A 19,750-nucleotide genomic window follows, 5' to 3' on the forward strand; every position below is an offset into this window, starting at 1 on the left:
ACCACCATTTCAGACAATTATACAGTGTGCTCACTGCTTTCCTCCCTTGTTCTTTTTCACTCATGAATTTGACAATGTAGCAAGTGAGCCTGATGGTTTGGACACTTCAGGAATGGGGCTTGAAAGGGGAGGAAACTCTCCTTCTGTTCAGCCTTCATGGCAATAAATAACTGCCTTTCTTTTTTTAAATGCAACTTTGAAATTCAACTGCCAATATTTCACTTTGAGGCTCAGGAGATTCTTGAGACTTAAGAAACTCTTCTACGTTTATCTTCAACACGTCTTGGAGCTGTAACATAGGGAGTTTTGCTCAGTTTGCAAAGACCATTAGTAACATGTGCTGGCAGGCCAGCTGTGCTCCATGCAGGTTTCAGTGAGGTTCCACCAACCTTCATTTAACATTCGTGGTTCTGTGGCCAGAAGATGTGGTCAGGGTATTAATTCAGGGCATTTCTGGGGAACAGCATCTTGGGTGGGCTGTAGGAGGATGTAATAGAGCTAATTATTAAATTCACCTTCCTGCAGGGAGGACCTATGAGCCTATGAGAGAACAGCAAAGAAAATACCGATTTATTGAATTTAATCCAGCAAGGTAGACTCTGATGTATAAGTCACCAGAAAGGCCGTTCTCTGGAGCTGTGCATGACAGGTATGTTGGGGAATGAGAGAGAGCAGCCCTTCTTTGCTGGAGCTCTTTCTACAATTCCATTTCATATCCTATGTTTAAAGTTTGCTGTGACATATATACTACTGCAATGAGAGAGAATCAGGCAAGCTGAAGACTTGAGTCCTGAATATCGATATCTTGTTTATTCACTGCTCCACTAGGATAGTTACTTGCACTAAAAATAAATCTTACTAAGGTTTGCACTGACAGTGATATTTTTCTAGATCAGAGTGCTAGTTATAGGATATATATTAGATAATTGGTCTATAAAATAAAGCATCCACCAGTAAGCACAGCTCTATCCAAAGGGCTTTTTCTATATAACTTGGCTCAGCTGACCACAGAGTGGGAGAATGGGAGAGTCTCAGGAGTCACAACAGCAGGAGAAACAAAAATGAAGCTACAGGATCAGCTGTTAGTTATTGCAACTGGAACCACTGCATTTGTTTTACCTGCTCCTTCTGGAATGTGCTGGGCAGCAGGTGAGGAAAGAGAATCAAAACCTGCAGTAGGCACTAACTCACCCAAACCAGTGTGCCGGCACTCACACTATTGCACACTGCTCACACCCACTCACACTCTTGCACACCCACTCACACTCTTGCACACGCCTCACACTCTTGCACACTCCCTCACACTCTTGCACGCGCTTACACTCCCAGTCTTGCACACTACTCACACTCAAACCACTGTGCCTTATTAAAATAAATATTACACATATATATCATCATACACAATCTTGAAGAACAACACAAGGATGTCTCAGGCTTTCTTCATGGCATGCAGTAATTGTCACATTAGCCAGCACAATTTGGATGAAACTGAGTCAAATTTAATTAGCTCTTCTTTAAAGCATTTTTTCACCCACAACACTTGTAGTCTTTAGGATCCTGCTGCACAATTGTAATGCTGTACACAAAATGCTGTTAGGAGAACCCCATTTGAGATCTGCCCAAGTTTACCATCACATACTGTAACTCTTACCACAGTGGTGCTCTGATTTTTGTTTGCCACTTTCTTCTAGGGTATCTTTGCATCCTTTTTCACATATGACAGCCTGGCAGGTCCAGCCCTTAACCCTGGGGAATGTCTTTCATGGATTTGACCATATTTTGATGTTGAGCTTTTTTCCGGCAGATTTTTGTTCCATATCTGTCTGCACTCATTGCTGCATTGCCTTTACCAAATTACTTGAATCTCTTCAGCTGCTGTGAAACTTTTTGCACCTCCTTTATTGATCAAATTTTATTGACCATTAAATACAGTTTTGGGTTTTAGTTCTACTTTATTTTAGTGAAGAAGTGCTACAAAGCAATGAATGTAAAATGCTACTCTATTATTTTAGTTTTGTGTTTAACATAAGTAGTCTTCTGCAATTACAGCTTGCTTTCTTAATTCTAATAATTGAAATCACAAAATTACCTGCCAGGCTTACAGAAGGTGCTCTATTTCAAATTCAAAATTGCTGTTTGAATTATACTGAATATGACTGAAATACTTCCATAACATTTTAATTGTTCCTTAATGACAGAAAAATATTTTCTTAAAATAATCTTCTAATCTTCATTACCATCACAACTTCATATACAGCAACACTTTTTTTCCCCAAGACTTTGTGCTGCCAAGCTTCCCATTCAAATACCTTTTTTTTCTTAAGCTTAGGTAACAAAATGTAGATGCTTCTTTCTCAGTGCACACCATTTGCTTACTCACCGTTATTTCATCATCTTTCAAGGAAAGTGCCACAGACTGAATGTGTAAGATACTCTTCCCAGGTTTTATTGCAGTTATTCACTATGATGAAATCACAAACTACGTCACCTTCCCAGACTTATTGCTCAAAATCCAGAGGTCTTTATCTTGAATCCTTCCCACCTTTTAAATAATTGTTTCAATAAAGAAATCTATTTTTTCTTTCACATTCACATTCCACTCATCTTGAATGCAATTCAGTCTTTCTCACTAGAAAACCCAGAAAACTGACCTAGATAAATATTGTCCTTCCTAAGCAGAACAGCTAGGTAAAATAACCTGTATATTTTCCTAATTAGGATGGGAAATCGTAAAGAAATAGGAGTCCTTTGATGCAATTAAATCTGTTTTCAGGATTTCTAATTACAATTCCTGCTTTCTCATTTATGGGAGAGTTCAAAACACAAGAGTAGCTTCCTGCTCCAATCTCTTTAAGCCAGCACCCAGTACAAAGGCCACGCGCTCTCCTGAGCATGGTTCAGAGCTGCTTTGGGCTTTGTTTTTATGTTGTTCCTGAACTCTTGCCGTTTTTTCTTTGAATAGTCTCCTATACACTGCCAGGTTCCCTGATCAGAATGCAGAATGTTCTCTGCCCACAATGCTTAAACTGCTGAGCAACCTTGCACATACCTTTGGTTTGTGAAAAAAACATTTGCTTAGTAGCTTCTTGTAGACTATTTATTGAAAGACGGTGGTTAAGCATTGCAATTTCAACCCAACCTACAAATGGTATATGAAGGCCCACCTCTGCAGCATGCAGGAGATCACCTCTGCATATTCTTGATAAGGCCTACATATTCAAAATATGAAACATTTGTTGCTCTTACAGTGAAACTGCATTAAAATTTTACTCAAAATGGTGTTACCAAGTGTATGTAAGACTGCTAATGGCAGACCTTGGTGAAATTCCACTGCCCTTGTAATGTTTGAAAAGACAGAAGAAAGTCTGAACAATGTTGTCTCTGTTTTGGAAAGACTGTTATATCAATAATACGATTTTATTTTATTGTAAAATCATTATTAGGGTAATTTGAAACTGTATCATAGATTTTAGATCAAGATGTGAAATATCATAATATAGTTGTTAGATCAAGCTTGTGACTCCAAGTTAAGCCAGAGTCAATTAGGATGTCTGGGAGAATGTATAAATTTCATCATAGACTTGAGTAATAAACCAGTGAAGCTTTTTTTTTTCCCAAGGAACTAAGTATTTAGACTTCTAAATAACTGTTACACAATTTGCTGTCAGGTGCCAACAACAGTTGCCAGGTAATTGGTAACTACCAGTACTCTTCTGTGCTCTTCTATTAAATTTGTGTGAGCTTTATTCATATGGAAGGAACTGCAATCGAAATTAAACAGTCGTCCAAATCCCGTCTTTGATAAACAGGCTGAAGCCAGTGCTTTTATTTGGGCTAAGAAACAAGAGAACTGAACGTATGGAACACTGCTTTCTAAACTGCGGTTATTACTGCCTGGGGCTATCAATGATGAGCAAGAGTTTCCCGGCCTTGGGGAGCTGCAGTGACTTCCCGCCCGGCGAGCGTGCGAGGGAGCCCCGCGGGCTCAGCCCCGTTCCTGCGCGGACACGTCAGGGTGTCCCGGGGCAGCAGGTGGATCCTCCTGGGCTCTGACACCGACCTGCTCGGGAGCGGCTAACACCAACTCGATTTTTGAAAGGAAGAGGGGGAAAGAGAAATATTTGGCACTGTTGTTACTTCAACTGTCCGAGCCTCGATCGCGGCAGCTGTCGCTCTCCGCGCCGCGCTGGCCGCCCGGGTTTGAAAGTAGCGCGCAGCATCCCGGCAGCTCGGCGCTCGCCTTTCTCCAGCGTCCCTCGCCCCACAGTCTCCAGCTCCCCCGGCGGAGGCACCGGTGAGCGCTCGGGGCCCACCGACGCTGCCCCGCGCCGGCTCGCCTCGCCGACATGGTATCACCCGAAACCCGTATCCCGCCATGGCGTGGTATATCCCGGCGCGGGAGGCGCTTCCCTCGGGCCGGTCGCGCCCGCCGCCCCCAGCCCGTCTCTTCCGTGGCGCAGAGAGCGGAGCAGGGGCGCGCCCGCCGCTCCCTCTCTTTGTGTGCGAGCGAGGCAGGGAGCGCGCGCGGGCGGGCTCGAGACACAGCGCGGAGGAGGGCGCGGAGCAGCGTGAGGCCGGGGAGCGGCGCGGGCGGGCAGGCAGGCAGGCGGCGGTTCTGAGCGCGCCGCGGGGGCGGGAGGAAGGTGGAGTGAGGAGAGCGGGGCGGCGGCGGCGGCAGCGCGGGGGGGTGGGAGGGAGGGAGAAAGAGAGAGAGGAAAGGCGGGCGGCTGTGGCGGCGGATAATGATGGCGTGGTGTGTGCGGCCGCTGGGCGGCTGGGAACGCTGAGGGGAAGGAGGTGGCAGGACCCCCGCCCCCAGGTAGGCTGGCTCGGAAAGTTTGGGGCGAGGTACCGGGGCGGCTCCGCTGAGCGCCCCGCAGGCCCCGCGGTGCAAAGCGCCACCACGGGGAAGCCCCAACTCGGGGCCGAAACTTGTGGCTTCCCCCGTTGCGGGCGGCGCGGGGAGCCCGGGCCCCTTCGTCCTGCCCCGCCGCGGTGCGGGCGCGCGGTCCGGCCCGGGCCCGGCCTCCCCCGGGCGGCAGGAAAGGCTGGCGCTGCCCTGCCCCGCCGCCGCCCGAGCCGGCCTGGCCTGGCCCAGCCCGGGACGGCCCTTGGCGGAGGGGCGGCAGCCGGAGGTTGCGGGGGGGCCGCCTGCCGCCGCATCCCTCGCCAGAGCCGTCAGGTCGGTGCCCGGGGAGCAGCTGGGTCCGCGCGTCCCGGCCGACACAATGGGCTTTATCCCGCAGAGAGGTCTTGGGCTGCGATTCCCAGCCCGAGTTTCGGATTCGTGTCACACGCCGGCGAGGCCCCGAGTTAATGGAAACTCTCTGTCTCTCTGCAGATGGCTTTCCGGATCCCGCGATCCGCGCTGGGGATAACTCCCGATGTGGCCATTCACGCGCTTTGATTTCTTTCTCTCCACGTAGCGTCCCCTGCGCTCCATTTCAATGCGAGCAGGGAGGCTGACTGAGTGAAAGGCTGCTTTTGGGATCTTCTGTGGGATACACACTGCCTGGTGTTGGAGGGTGGAAGCTTTGTGCTAGGGAATCGTTCTTCCCATTCTTCTTAAGGAGTGGAGGGAGCTTCCTCTTCAACAATGATGAAAACCGAAGGCAAGGGGGAGAGGACTTTAAGAAGTGCTTCTCCACACCGAAATGCTTACAAATCTGATTTCCATGCTATCAAATGCTCTTTTGATGGTGTAAACAATCCTGACAACGCTTCCAACAAAACAGGCTTGCATCAGAAGCTGAGCACCTCTTCCAATGGAGGGGGAAGTGACCCGCACAGTCGAGGCAGAGCTGCCACTTACGGTAACAGAGTACACAAGATTAAAAATATGTTTCTGCAAATGGGAAGTTCTTGTGAAAGCAATCCACCGGCTGATACTAAACTGATTAGCCGGGCCACGGCAGCAGAGTATGGATCTTCTCCAGGTAGTCCATCTTTTCTCATTGTCCAAAAAAATAATCTTCTTAATACAAGTACCAGCCCCAGTGGCAGTCCTGTGGATTCAACGTCCGTGTCTTCTGCTGCTGACAAAGTCATCCGTAGCAACGATGAGGCAGACTTGGACAAAGTAGCCCTGGCAGAAAAATTTTCAGAGACCAGGAAGCTCTTTGAGAGAAATATAAAACAACGGAGCTCAGTGGACAGATATTCCCCCAGCAAATGTGAAAGAAGTGACGATAAGAGGAGACATGGTTCAGCTTCTGATTGCAGCAATGTGGTGGATCACTTCAGTTTTAATACAGAAGCAAGTCCTCCAGTTGCACTGGAGAAGGCTGAAAATCAAAGTAATGAGGAGTTGAAGCAGCAACATACTAATAGTGGTTCCAAATCTTCCTTCCTGAATGCAGGGCCCATTTCTAGGAGGCTGGAAAGCTTTCTGGGTGACAGTGATACTGAAGAATCCAAAGAAACTTCCAAAAATTATAGTTCTCCAAGTCAGGACCCTTTGAGAGGCCAGCAGACTTTGAATTCATCTGCTGTTGCTGAAGGATGTCGGGAGAAAGGTGCATTCCCCAAAGCGCCTGAGATCTGCAGAGATGAGCTGAGCAAGGCACGGGGAAAAGACAAAAGAGAGCAACTGGTACTTGAGAGAAGCCCGTGGAATATGGGCAGTATGCCTGCTCAGGAGGCTCAGCAGATGTCAGATAGTGTTTGCTCCTGGGTTTCTCCCACAGAGGTGACTTGCACAGAGCTGGTTGCACAAGATGAAACCTCAGGGCACGAAAAAAGAGGTTTGGAGAAAGATCACATTGATGAAGAGAATCAAAAGCTCACATGTGATCTACAGGACGGGAAGAGAAGCGACTATGCCTTGGAAGTGGTAGAAGAGTGTATGGATGGCAGCAAGACCAGATGGGAAGAAGAAGGAGATGGGATGTCTCTAAGAGATGGTCCAGCTCCACAAGTACAGGATGTTCTAGAGCAGGAAGAGGGTGCTGAAGAAGAGGAGCAAGTGTTAGAAAAGCAAAGTGAGGATTTCAGTGATTTTGGAATAGAGAATGCAGCTTTTGATGATGACAGGGGCACAGAGCCAGAAAACCAAGAGCCTGAAGGCAGAGAAATTTTGGAGGGAGAGGAGGACTATATGTATGACAGTGAATATGAGGAGTTTCCTGGACTTTCTGAAGAGGAAGATCCAGTGCCAGACCGAAAAGTTAAGTTCTCAACAGCTCCTATCAAAGTAAGTACATTTGAGTTTTCTTTTTTCTTTTTAAATTGTTTTGCAGTCAGAAATACTCAGGAAATAAATTTTGGGTTTTTGTGGGTTTTTTAGGTTCTAAAAGCATTTAAGAAGTGTAAGTTTATAGCTTTTTTTCAACACTAAGTATGAGAGAAGTTACCACTTCAGAAAATTTATTAGTTAGTCTCAAGTGATTTCTTAATTACAGCTGCTTCATAAGATAGTGTAGTGAAGCACATGAGATTTTACTTGGACTTTTTCAGCAGCAGATACAAACACCTTGACCTTTAATACTTTAATTTTTGTAGAATTGAGGCATTGCGTTAGGCATTACTATTTTCAGTTTTCCTTTTGGCACAAAAGTTTAAAAAAAATCCAAACAACCCCCCCTCGAAAACTTTGATATTCAACTTCAAACTTGTTTATGGAATTAACTGCAAGAAAACATCAAATGACTGATTCTTGTATTTTAAGATTCTAGAATTCTCTCCAATAATAATCATATATATGTTGTTTGGCTCTAATACTGATAAGGTGAATAAGCCGTGGGAGTGTTAACATGATTATTTTGGAGTTACGAAGTTGCAGAAGTCAAAGTTATAGGGCAGGCTGGCTGATGAGGAGTAGTGTAAGTTCTAACTTTAACAAATTAAAAATATTTATGTGTCTGATCTTCCTCCACCAAAAATACCCTCAAAATAAGTTGTTCCACAACTCAAACTATGTTCACCCATAGTCTCTTGCAGACTTGAATAATTCTAGTCTCTGTTAAACTTTGGAAGGAGAATTGGGAGACATGGACAAGGGTAGAATGTAGGACTGTACAGACTTTCCTCAGAATGCTTCTCTTCTACTATCACATGACTGAAAGAAATAACTTTTAATAAGCAGCTTTTACATTTTGTTCTTAGAGTCAGGACTCATTTTACTGATCAGAGGGATGTAAAAATTCTGTTGACTCTTGAACTTCCCACAGCACAGAGCTGTAATTTCCCAGTTTGCTAACACAAACTAGTGCTGTACCCAAAAAGATGTTTTGATTGTGGCAAAAAAATTTGGCAAAATGTGAGTTTTGTTGCGTGTGGGTTTTTTTATAGTCTCTCCATAGACAAGCTGACTTTATATGGCTTTCTTCTAGTTGATGTTGCTTTAGTGGTGACCTGGAGCAGTGAAGGGGAGAGTGCTGCTATTGAAAACTGCATAATGAGTCTGGCTGGGGCTGGGAGAGAGCCAGAGGGGCATCAGTCCATTTCTACATGCATTTGTGCACTCAGTATCTGAGCAAAGTGCCGAGTAGAGTCTACTGTAAATGTGTTAAGTGACTTCCTGCTGTAGGCAGGGTTTTCCTGGTCATTGCTGATTTCCTACTGCAGCAGTGGCCCTTAACAGACTTCTGCCTTCTTTGCTGTGCCTATGCCAGACATAACTGAAAGCCCCAGTAGAAATCTCAGTGCCAACTGTGATGGTAGCTCTTGTGTAGACAAAACTCAGAATTTGGTGACAAGCACTGCTCAATTATAGCTGCTTCTCTGAAAGCTACAAGAAGCAACCTGTCTCAGATTATCATTTACATTATCAAGAGATGAATGGTTAGAAGCAACTGGTAGCGGTTTCCTATGAAAAATAACCTAGTTCTTGCCAGAATGCCCCACTTGGAATGGCAGAATAAACTGTACTTAATAGCAATAGGTTATTGAGATACTTTTTAAGGCCCTTGAATTGAAGCTTGTGATACTTGCCTTCCTTTATCCCCTTTCAGTGAAACTTGACTGTATCTTTCCTACATTGGGTATAGGGATCTCTTTCTGTGGGTCATTTTCAATAGGTTTTCCCTCTTTGTTCCTTTTGCCTAAGCAATGATTTCTGTTCCCATGTCTGCCTTTTTGCTTCATGTTTTCTGTGATAATTAGTGGGAATAAGTCCTGGTTATATGGTTTTTGGGATTTGTATTCTATAAAATAAAGAATTCCAGCTTTTTATGCCTACCCAGAACTTTCTTCAGTTCTGTAGTTTTAATATCTCAATAACCTTTTAGAAAATCCCAGTTTTACCTTACAGAAGGAAATCTCTCCATCTTTCTTCATCGCTGGTGCATCTTAAATTGGAAGAGAAAAAAATATCTCATTGGTAGCTGAAAGATTATTCCTGGTCCCTACCACAGCTCAGAGCAGTGCCATAGTGAGAAATGTATCCTAGTAGCTTCTTCTTTCAGCTTTATTTAGACTAATAAGTTTGACTAAAATGTGAGTGCCATTTTCAGACATTTGTAGCCACTGGAGAAGGTCTGTGGTTCTTCTCCTCACAGATGTTTCTGAGAGAGGCCAGGCTGCCCTTGCACTCTTGCTGCTTTCATTCTGAATCTCTGGTGATGACAAAGAAACCATCTGTGTCTCTTGCAGTTGCTGTTTAGCAGGTATCTGGTAGAGTTGAAGAATTCAAAATTTTCAGAATGTATTGGGCAAGAAAAAGCACATTCTCAGATCTGCAGCATTCTGCAGTGAGGGTGCCCTGACCGTTGAATTTGAAATCTGCAAAAGGGAGTTTGGATATGTCTGTCAGTAATGGATAGAACTTAAGACATCTTAAAAATAGCATTTATACTGCTGCAGCAAAGAGAACTTGATGAATATTTCTGTTTCAAAGCTTCTAGTCATTAGTAATATTGGCAAGTTCATTGGGTAAAAGAAGGAGACTGTGGAGCTCCCAGGGGTAGCTAACACTGTTAGCACTGCAGCTGACCTGTGGTGGAGGTCTGTAATTGTTGACATCTGTAGCAGGGCTTGGGAACATAATTTGATCTGATAATTTCAGGAAAGATGGAACAGAATTACACAATACTCTGTTGTTTTGTGTTGCCCTGTGCCTGTGAAAGCAAGCACAGATGAGACTTTTTAAAAGAAGTGTTTGAATTCCATAGAAGCTGTTGATAAACGACATGTGGGATTTTTTTACTTGCTGTGGGTGACCAGACTCTCTTAAGGCCTGCTGCTGTTTGATCTTTCCAGACCCTGGGGAACATTTTATCTCAGTTCTTGTTTTCCTGGAGTAGTTCAGAGAGTGATACAATACAGTTATTAGCAGAACTTTGCAGCCTGGGTTTGTGTTATGGTACATGAGCAATTTTTAGTCTCTTGTTGCCACATATGAAGCCAGTAAGGAATGTAAAGCACACTTGCAGTCCAAGGTATTTGCAAGGGAACTGAATTTGCCTTTGTGTTGAAGTTTCCTGAGTGAACTGTGTAAACAATCAGCATTACACCCAAGGCAAATAACATCAGGTAATTCTTCTGTCATCCCTTTATATTTCATTTTGCCTTTGTAATGTAGATGTTAACTTGCTGTCAGTTATGAGATTACCTTGAAAGGCTTTAATTAACATAAATGTAATGACTGAGTGCTGTTTGATGTTTGTAATTTTGGAACTTTCTGTTTGGAAAACAAATGTTTGTTTTCAAATTGATTTCTTGAGATGTTTTCACCTCTGACTGTGTCAAACAAACTTTGTCCTCCAAGCCTTTAACAGCACAGTGACTAACTTCTGAAATTATTTATGATGCTTAGAAATTCTGTAGCTCAGGTAAGCTGAAAAGATATTACAGCTGCTGCTGCTGTTTGCTTCTGTTTACTTATCAGTGTTATCTAGTTTATGTTGCATGGGAGTGTCTGTTCCCAGCTTTTTGTGAATAGTAATATATTTTGAGCTGGTTTAGTCAAGAAAGCAGTTTAAAAAAGTAAACAGAACAAATCCTGAACCTTATAAAGATATTACTTTTATATTTGTCACAGCTGAGCATAAATTTGCTTCATAAGGAAACTGCAAGCAGTTTCCCAGTCTGTGTGTTGTCCTAACCAGTCTAGTTTCGGCTGCTTCTGTGAGAATATGGGAATCCTTCCTAGTATTGCCATTTGTCTTGCACATCACAGTAAAGCTGTTCTGTGTATAGCTGGGCACAAATGGTGGTGGTGTTCAGCCTTTCCTATTCTTCAGTGTTTTTAGTACAAAACTGCTTACTGTGGAAGTTAATGAAGAGCTAAGTGAAGATAACCCTTGAATTAGATTTTGACAGCATACCTGCAAATGCTTTTTTAAGATGCACTTTTAGGACATGCACAAATTTTCTGGGTCAATGTGCAGACTCTGGTGTTTTAACACAATGTTGCAGTCTGGTGCTTCAGCTTCATACAGCCTCTGAGTTTGGAACTGTTTGTTCGTGTACTTACAGTGTCATGTACAACAAAGGGTACAAAATGCACTGCCTGGCTGAAGGTACCCAAACCCTGAGTTCCTTCAGGAATTAGAGAATGGATGGCTGGTCAATTGTCAGCCATTGTTCAAGCACTTGTGAGAAGTACTTCTGTGGCATTAAGAAACAAGTATGTGATGTGGGTGAGGGTTGATGAAGGAAAATAGAGATTTGATTTGAGGCCAGATTTAAACAGAATTGGCTTATATGTGGGAATTAATATTTTGTTTCTTGATAGAAATAATGTGTCTTTCCATACTACTTTGTTTGGGATCTTTTCCAATGACAATTTGCTTGTTTAAAGTTAGAGATTTTAATTGTTTTGAAGCTCTGTTTATTAACATTATGACATTTGTAATGTAACATCAAAACAACTTCTCTTCATATTCTCATCTCAATCTCTGCATGGTGCTTTTCAGTGATTTTTCACAAAAAATAATTCTATTTTGTTCTGTCTGGATCTGACAGTATGGCATTCCTGCAACTTAACAGTATGAGAGATTAAAAATATGGGTAATAACTGGAGGAAGAAGGTATATATTTTCACACACTTTTGAAATTTTTTGTTGTTTTGGGTTTTTTTGAGAAAAGATAATTCTAAACCTTTATTGAAAGTTCAATTTTCATACGAGTAAAATCTTTCTTAAATTAAATGTTCATTAAGCCTAAATGCATTTAATTCTTCTTATAGGTTTACCTGTGTTACAAAGTTCTGTGTTGAATCTTTCTGGTGCCTTTATGGTCCTTGTTTTTTGATGCTGTTCAGCTGTCTGGAAAAAACCTCTTTCAACTCAAGCTGTCTTTGGCTTTTTTCTTTTTTCTAATCAAACATCTTCTTGTTTGATTTTTAGTAAATGTTTGATATGTAATTTTTACAATAGTAGATTGATTTGGCATTTCAGGAGTCTTTGGATGGGAGTCCTGAGCCAGGACATGAGGCTGTAGATCAGAAATCTTAATTGGAACAGAAAAAGTAAGAATTTCTTTTTGTATCCTGGCTCACTGCTGGAGCAGCTTGACTCTACATTAATATCTCAGTGTATTTCTAACTGAATTATTCTGCAGATGCAGTTAGACAACATGCCAACTGACGTGCTTAATGTATTTGATTATGCTAGAAAACTATATATGTATATATGTGTATATATATATATAAATAGAAATATATATAAATAGGAGAGTGTTGAGGATATGGAGATCGGGTGAAGTTATCACCTGCCTGTCCTCACTCTCCTTTCAGTCCCTCCAGCTTTGAACTTCTAGAAGTTTCACCTGGATTTATTAGGAAGGAGAGAGGGGTTTTAAAAGGTACTTTTAAAGTACTGATTGGTTTGTTTGGAAAATTAGCACTTGTATCAGAGGTGCATATTCATGGCCTCACTGATGACAGGGCTGCAGCTTTAGTTTAAGTTACTTGTTCATTTTGGCTTGATGCTAGTTGATCACTACATATTCCCTGCCTGCATTCCCAGCCTGCACTGTTTTACTTTGTCAGAACAGCTGTGGGGAACAGGAGAGAGAAAAGGAGGTGAATATGAGGCACTTGAGGGTTTCATGGGAGATGATTAGAAGAAACACTGAGGAGGTGGTGGGGATCAGCAAAGATAAGCAGATTTATAGGAGACAAGTTCAGTAGATCAACAGTTGAAGTGCTGAAAGATTCAGTGTCTTTTGATGATGATTAGTGTTGCTACTATGTGAGAATACATTTCCTAGCCAGGTAAAAAACGAACCAGAAGTAGCTGAAACTTTTTTGCAGTTTGCCTCTGAAGAGAAATAAATTTTAAAAACAAATTAGCCCCTTTCCATATAATTCTAACAAAACGAAAAGTGAACACTAAGAAGGACGTCAGTAAAAAAATCCTTGCTTGCATCTTATCTGAGTACATATTTTGTAATCCTGAGATCATGAGGATTGTGCAGAGGTTTTTACAGGGTTCTTACATTTTTATTTAGTAGGAAAGTATTATGCAATATGTCAGATATCCTATTTTTCAGACATTTTCTTTCATCACCCTCTAATATGACTTGGCATAGTGAATTGACCCTTCTTTTTAGAGCCGGGGTATTGATCGTTGCTAATGGTAGTATTAATGCAGATTAGTTAATTGTATTAATGCAGATTAGTTAATTGAGTTGATCTGGTACCCTTGATGACAGGGTTATTTTCTTGTTTCTTCCTGAGGACTTTAGAATACAGGTGGACTATTTTTGTGTTCACTGCTATTCTATTCAAGTTCCCTGCAGTGATTTGCTTGCTGTTTCGATTTGGTCAGGCCAAGATTTTTGTTTTGGTGAATACTGAACAGATACATGTGTGTCTGTGTGGATCACCAGGGGTAAACTGTTGGTACCAAGACACCTGTGAAATTCACAGAGGTTTGTCACTGAGTCACTCTCTTTATACACATATGTATCTTTCAGAAGCTAATTTTTTTTTTGGTGCTTCCTTTTATGTGGTATTTTGAACAGTTTTTCTTCTTATGGTCATATGCTACTTACTTTGGAGCCTTTCAGCCTCTCTGTCAGTCAGAGAGCCACCTCAAGTTGAGTTGCTGGAGGAGTACAGCCAGGTCAGAGCAGAGCTCTTCTGCAGATGGGGGTCATGGAGTGCCTGTGAACTTCTCTGAATACCTGAAATGAAATAAAATCAGTGCTCTGAATCTGAATGGATGCTTTTCTTTGTCTTCAATATTTCTTCCACTGGGATTGAAAAATTAAATACTGAAGTTGAATGTTTCTCCTTCTCAAGTAGCTAGCATAACCTGACTGAAATAGATGCCATTATTGTCTGTCTTATTCTTTAGGAGGCTAGAGTGTTTAAGCTCCTGCAATGAAAAACAGAACTAAAGAATAAATTTTACTGGTTTTATTGAGAATTTAAGTAGAGAATGAGACTGGTAAAAAACTGGTTTATTTATGATAACATTGTCCGTATGAAATTGTTTGCATTGTAGATGTAAAGCTAGATTGCACTTTTGTCTTTGTGTAAACTGACTTGGTTGGGGTTTTTGATGAAGTCATACCAAGCTGCAGTACCAAGGACATGAGTGTGTCAAGCCTGCCTGTCTACCTGGTTAGTAACAGAAATTGCTGTCTTGAGTGTAATTGTTTATAATATCGACCTTTAACAGTTACCAGCCATTCTGAAAACTTTTTGAAGAGTAAAGGGGTGTGAATATTTAAAAAGTCAAATTAAACACAGTATTTCTCTTTGCTGTTTCTATGATTGTATAGCCTGAATTGAGTTAGATCAGATATAGGCAATTTGTACTTAAAATACACAAAGTAGTGCCAATGAAATATTAGCCACATAGCTTTTGGAAGTAGAGGGAAGAATAGGATAGCAGTAGCAAGATGTCTACTTGAACAGAAGAGAGATATAGTAAGAGTAAACTGTAAAGTGTACATTAGGCTTCAGTCCTACTTCAGTGCTGCTATTTCAAATGGGCACTTCACATTTTGCCAGGCATCACAAAGGCCTCAGTTTGGAAAGCTGCAACCGTTTGCTATTGGGTAATTTTCCCTGAGCTTTAACTTGTGTTTGGAATGTTGGCTTTATGGAGTGTCAGTAAGCAGGCACATTCAAATGAGGGCAGGTGAGCCAGGGCTGTGGTCCTGCCTGGGTGTGCTCCAGGCAGGGATCAGGAGCGCTCCGGGGCCTCTCTCAGATGTTCAGGGGTGCTGTAACTGCCTGTGCAGGTGCTCTGAGGCTTCCCAGCAAATGCTGCAGGAATACATGAGAACTTTAACGTGATGTGGATCTTGCTTCCATTCTAATTAGTTGGAGGCCCTTCCGGGCAGTTCCTGATTTCCTGATCTTACTGTTTAATTACTTTTGTGATGTTCTGCTTTGCATTAGGCACAAACAAATCTATATACTAGAAATGAATGTTGGAGTGGAGGTCTTTGTGATTTTTTTAGATTTTTTGAACTTTCTTGCAAGCACATGGTAAATTAGTGTTTGCCCTCTAACTAATTAATATTCTTCTAAAAGTAACATATTTAATAGACATTCTTCTGTGCTGTTAAGAGTTTGAAGCATGTGAAGGTCATTGTTGTTTTTCTGTGATAACGCTATTTTCTGTGTTGGCACTAAGATGATACAAGAAATTTTTAGTTCTGTAATAATTACAGGAACTGAACAGCAGGATCTTTTAGAGAGGCTCTGTTGGTGTTTTTTGGGTGCGGGTCTTGTCTTGAGGATAAGCAACTTCATAAAATATGCAAACCAAGTTTTGCATCTTCACACCAAATTTTTCTGGTGTGAAGAATGTAGCTGGTTTTCTCTCCAGATAAATATATATATGCTGTTCAAGCACTAAGTATGTTTGAAAACTTACCATTATGTGTTTAAAACAGTTCAATTCAAATAATTCTTAAAAATTCAGCCTTCTATCAGAACTTTCTTTGATTCAAGTTAATTGTATTCATTCTGAAGGAAAAAGGTTTTAAGTGAAAAAAACAAACCTTTTCAGCATTTTGCCATTTGTTAGCTTGACAGGATCCAAAAGTTATTAATGTTAGGGTAACATCCTGGATATATAACAAGCTATGGGAAAAGGCTTGTGAAATTCACATGGTTTCCATGTGAAATTCATCTGTTTTCCCTGTGTTGAGCCAATAATTTGTGTTTGCTAAAAAATACATATTTTAAAAATACCAATTGCAGTACTAATAATTTTTAAATCTCTAGCTTGCAGTGGTTTCTGAATAGTAAGATTAGAATTTCTTTTGTCTGTAATGCATTTGATTCAGTGACTAAACCCTGCCAGACACAGTGTAGGGATGAACATGTTTAGCTTTCTCATCAGTCTTCTAAACTGTGAACTTACATTATTTATTATCCACATTTAAATGTTACTTTTGCTACTTGGCAAGAACAACTTGCTGACCAGTTCTGTATTTTCTGTATTAATAGCAACATTTTTTTTCTCTCTCATAAAAGATGAACACAATGTTATGATTCCATGTGTACACAGTAAAATTTCTGTATTATACCCTTGACTTTTCAATCATAGTTTTTGTAGTGTGCTTTTACTTTTCTTTCTGTTTTTCCAGTGTTTGGTTTCTGGTTATAAGTTTTACTTTTCTTCTCTTCTTTGTAAATTAATGCTTTTCCTCAAAATTATTTTTCTGAAATTTGGAGAGGAGTGTGTTGTACTTACTATTTGGAAATAGGTCTATCTTCTTTTAATTGTGAGGTTATGGTTTTTAGAATATTACCCAAATGTTCTCATACAGTTGTCAACTGTCGCTTTAAGATAAAAGTATGAATTCTTTCTCTTAGTAAATTACACAGAATTTATTTCAAATAGGCTTTTCTTAGAAAGGTAATATGCATAAATATTAGGATTCTTCATTTGCATAAATATGTTTATGCCATTATTTTATTAATAGCAATGATAAACATCACTGGAATTTAAGTGACTACTGGTTTTAAATTCTATTATCCGCTTCTGGTAGATGAACAATTCCTATCATCAATTTTGCATAAAAATGAGCAAATTCCATAAGATTCTAAAATACAATTCTGTTACTTTTAAATTGGAAAAGTGATAAATCATTCTTAGAAGTTGCAGAGATATTTTAATGCTGGTGGCCCAAGGCTTGCAGTGTACATAATGCTGTTGTTACAGTGCAACTTTGCTTCCCCAAATTTCTAGCACTTTATAGTGTTGTGCAAGCAACCAGTCATCCTGTGGTAATGTCATTTTTCAGTAGATAGTAATTACTTGCATCATCTTCTGCTCTCTTAGACCACTGAGTTGTAAAGCACTAAGAAAATACAGTTGTCACTGTCTCCAAAATGAACTACTGCCATTCTCCACATTTTGCTCAACCATTTGATAGTTGAGATATCTTTTTTATATTGCAGTCATACTGTTAATACTAGATTATATGTGTATGAATTTTTATGGGGTTTTTTTTTCATGCCTTGGTATTTGATTTGCCCTCAAGAACTCAGATTTTCTCAATAACAAGTTATCATTTGTCCACTCACGAGCTTCCTTTTTATTATTAGTTTAGAATTCATCTTATTATAATTTGACTGTTTTTGGAGATGCTGCTTTTTCTGTTGGAATGAAAAATAAAACTAGGCCAGTCTTGTTCCAAAGGATGAATAATGCTTCATTAAATGCTTCTGCTGCATATCCTATTTAGTGATTTGGGGGCTGAGGAAGGTGATTGATTTAAAGAACTTGGCCACTTTTTTTTCTGATAGTGGTAGAATAAGACCATTTCGATGGTTTTCTTTGTCTGTTTTGCAGATTTTTTCTGTAAAGCTCATGGCAGACGTACTGTAAGTGTGACCCTTGTTGTCTTTCTGTGTCCAGTTGTTGCCTGCTGGTATCTGTATGAAAGTCACAAGGAGTTTATTTATTGACCTTTATGCAAGACTTAGGAATAACAGCTTCTAAGGAAGGTTCTTTCATTGTGGAAGGCACAAGATTTCTGAGAGTGGGTTTCTTCCTTCCCTTTCAGCCAAGTGGATCTAACCTTTCTTGCTGGACTGGCCATGCCATGTGTCTGGAGTAGGTGTTTTGCAGGGTTTGGGAAGAGTTTGTGAACTGGTCTCAAGCTGTAGTCTGAAGGTGATGCAGTAGGCTCCTCACAGGAAATACTGAATAATATTGGTTGCATTTTGATAATCTGTTTAAATGACCATTTTTCAGTGTCTAAAGCTACTGCTCTGCAGAGCTCAAGCTATATACTAGTGAATGTAAGCTCACAGGGAAAATGTTAATTACAGCTAATGCTGTGGTATTTCCATGATTCAGTTACCTGTTTGGGTAATCTCAGCAGAAAATAACACAGTTGCTAAAATACAGTAAACCAGTGTGAATGAACTTCATGTCAGTGCTGCATGTTCTTGATTAGGGAGATGGCTGCTGCAGCAGCAATGAGTGCTTGTTTGTCTTACAGTGGTGGTGGATAAAATACTTAGTGCCTGCAAAACATTTAGCAGATAAACCTTAATTTTTAAGATAAATGAGGGTGTGATATTTTTCCTTTTTTTTCCAAACTTCTTAATTTAAATGCAATTAATGAACATGCTGGTATGCCTGTTATATATAGTTAATTCTTCCTTCTAGATTTCTGTCTTAATTTGTGTTGTTTGTTTATCTTTTATTTTTAACAATTCAGAAACTCAGCTGGAGTGAATACTAAAAATAGTAATGTATGTAGCAAGGCATTTCCTTTTCCTGGGAAACTGCGTGATTCCCTTGCAAAATCAGAAAACTACATCTGTTTGAAACACTGCAATTGGCAGATGGTGTGGGGGGAGGGAAGAGGAGAGGAAGGATTTGGTGGAATGTAGTCCTAATAAAAAAAGTCACACGATATCAAAGAGGAGCTGTGATATCTTTTAACTCTTTGGTGTGTTTGCAAGATAAAATCTGTTCAAGTAATTGTTTTGAAACTTAAAATGTTACTTCTGTGCCAGCTGGAAACTGTGTGACAGCAGCAGTATTTATTAAATTGATGGTGTTTAGAAAATGAGATCTCTGAAAATACCACTTTAATTTCCTTATGGATTGTCTTTCAATTATATGATGTTTGAAAGGAGGTGAGAAGACATTAAAAAAAGTTTTCTGTTCCATTTCTTAGGTTTTCAGTACTTACTCAAATGAAGACTATGATAGACGTAATGAAGAAGTTGACCCTGTGGCAGCCTCAGCTGAGTATGAACTTGAGAAAAGGGTGGAAAAAATGGAAGTGTTTCCTGTGGAAATTGAAAAAGGTGCAAATCAAATCTTGAATATTTGCAGGAGATACAATGGGAACAAAAGATAAAACCATAGATGTATATTCCTGGACTTTAGGTCTTGAATTTTTGTATGTGTGTCTGGGGTTAGATTTGTGGCAAGTTCTGGTGAATTGAGTGAGTATTAAGTGCAGATTGTCATACTGAATTGAAGTTAGGAGGGCTACAGGGCAAAAAGGCTTTAAGTAGTATTTATATATAGAATATATTCTATTTTTTTCTCTTTTTAAAAGTTAATTTCTATTATCTTTTGTGTAGAAAGACTTGGAATGTTTTGAAACAACTCAGTATTGCTAACTGTTACTTCATATGTCATGCAACTAATGTTAGATTTTTGAATCCCTTAGGTGATAGGGGTCTGGGCATCAGTATCATTGGAATGGGAGTTGGTGCTGATCAGGGTCTGGAAAAACTAGGTATTTTTGTAAAAACAATAACAGATGGTGGAGCTGCTCAGAGGGATGGACGGTGAGTTTTTCGTTGAATTGATGATGCTTTTTACAAATTTCCAACTGGGCCCAGTTGATTTCATTAGATATGCTG

General features: G+C 40.5%; 1 protein-coding gene across 6 annotated transcripts in view; it reads left to right on the forward strand.

The window, feature by feature from the left end:
• The first annotated feature begins 4,211 nt into the window (after positions 1 to 4,211).
• Positions 4,212 to 19,750, forward strand: part of LOC102069277 (neurabin-1) — a 44,682-nt gene continuing 29,143 nt past the window's right edge. For 2 of the 6 annotated variants that reach the window (XM_005484066.4, XM_026791607.2), the window contains exons 1-4: positions 4,683 to 4,819; positions 5,342 to 7,192; positions 19,051 to 19,183; positions 19,555 to 19,675. In XM_005484066.4, coding sequence (XP_005484123.2) covers positions 5,597 to 7,192; positions 19,051 to 19,183; positions 19,555 to 19,675 — 1,850 coding nt within the window. In that variant the 5' untranslated portion in view covers positions 4,683 to 4,819; positions 5,342 to 5,596. Of the gene's footprint in view, positions 4,350 to 4,412; positions 4,644 to 4,682; positions 4,820 to 5,341; positions 7,193 to 19,050; positions 19,184 to 19,554; positions 19,676 to 19,750 lie in introns of those variants that run through there. The other 4 variants (XM_074548482.1, XM_026791606.2, XM_074548481.1 and 1 more) reach the window with 4 other exon arrangements.

Source organism: Zonotrichia albicollis, chromosome 10 (assembly GCF_047830755.1).
Source record: "Zonotrichia albicollis isolate bZonAlb1 chromosome 10, bZonAlb1.hap1, whole genome shotgun sequence".
NCBI lineage: Eukaryota > Metazoa > Chordata > Aves > Passeriformes > Passerellidae > Zonotrichia > Zonotrichia albicollis.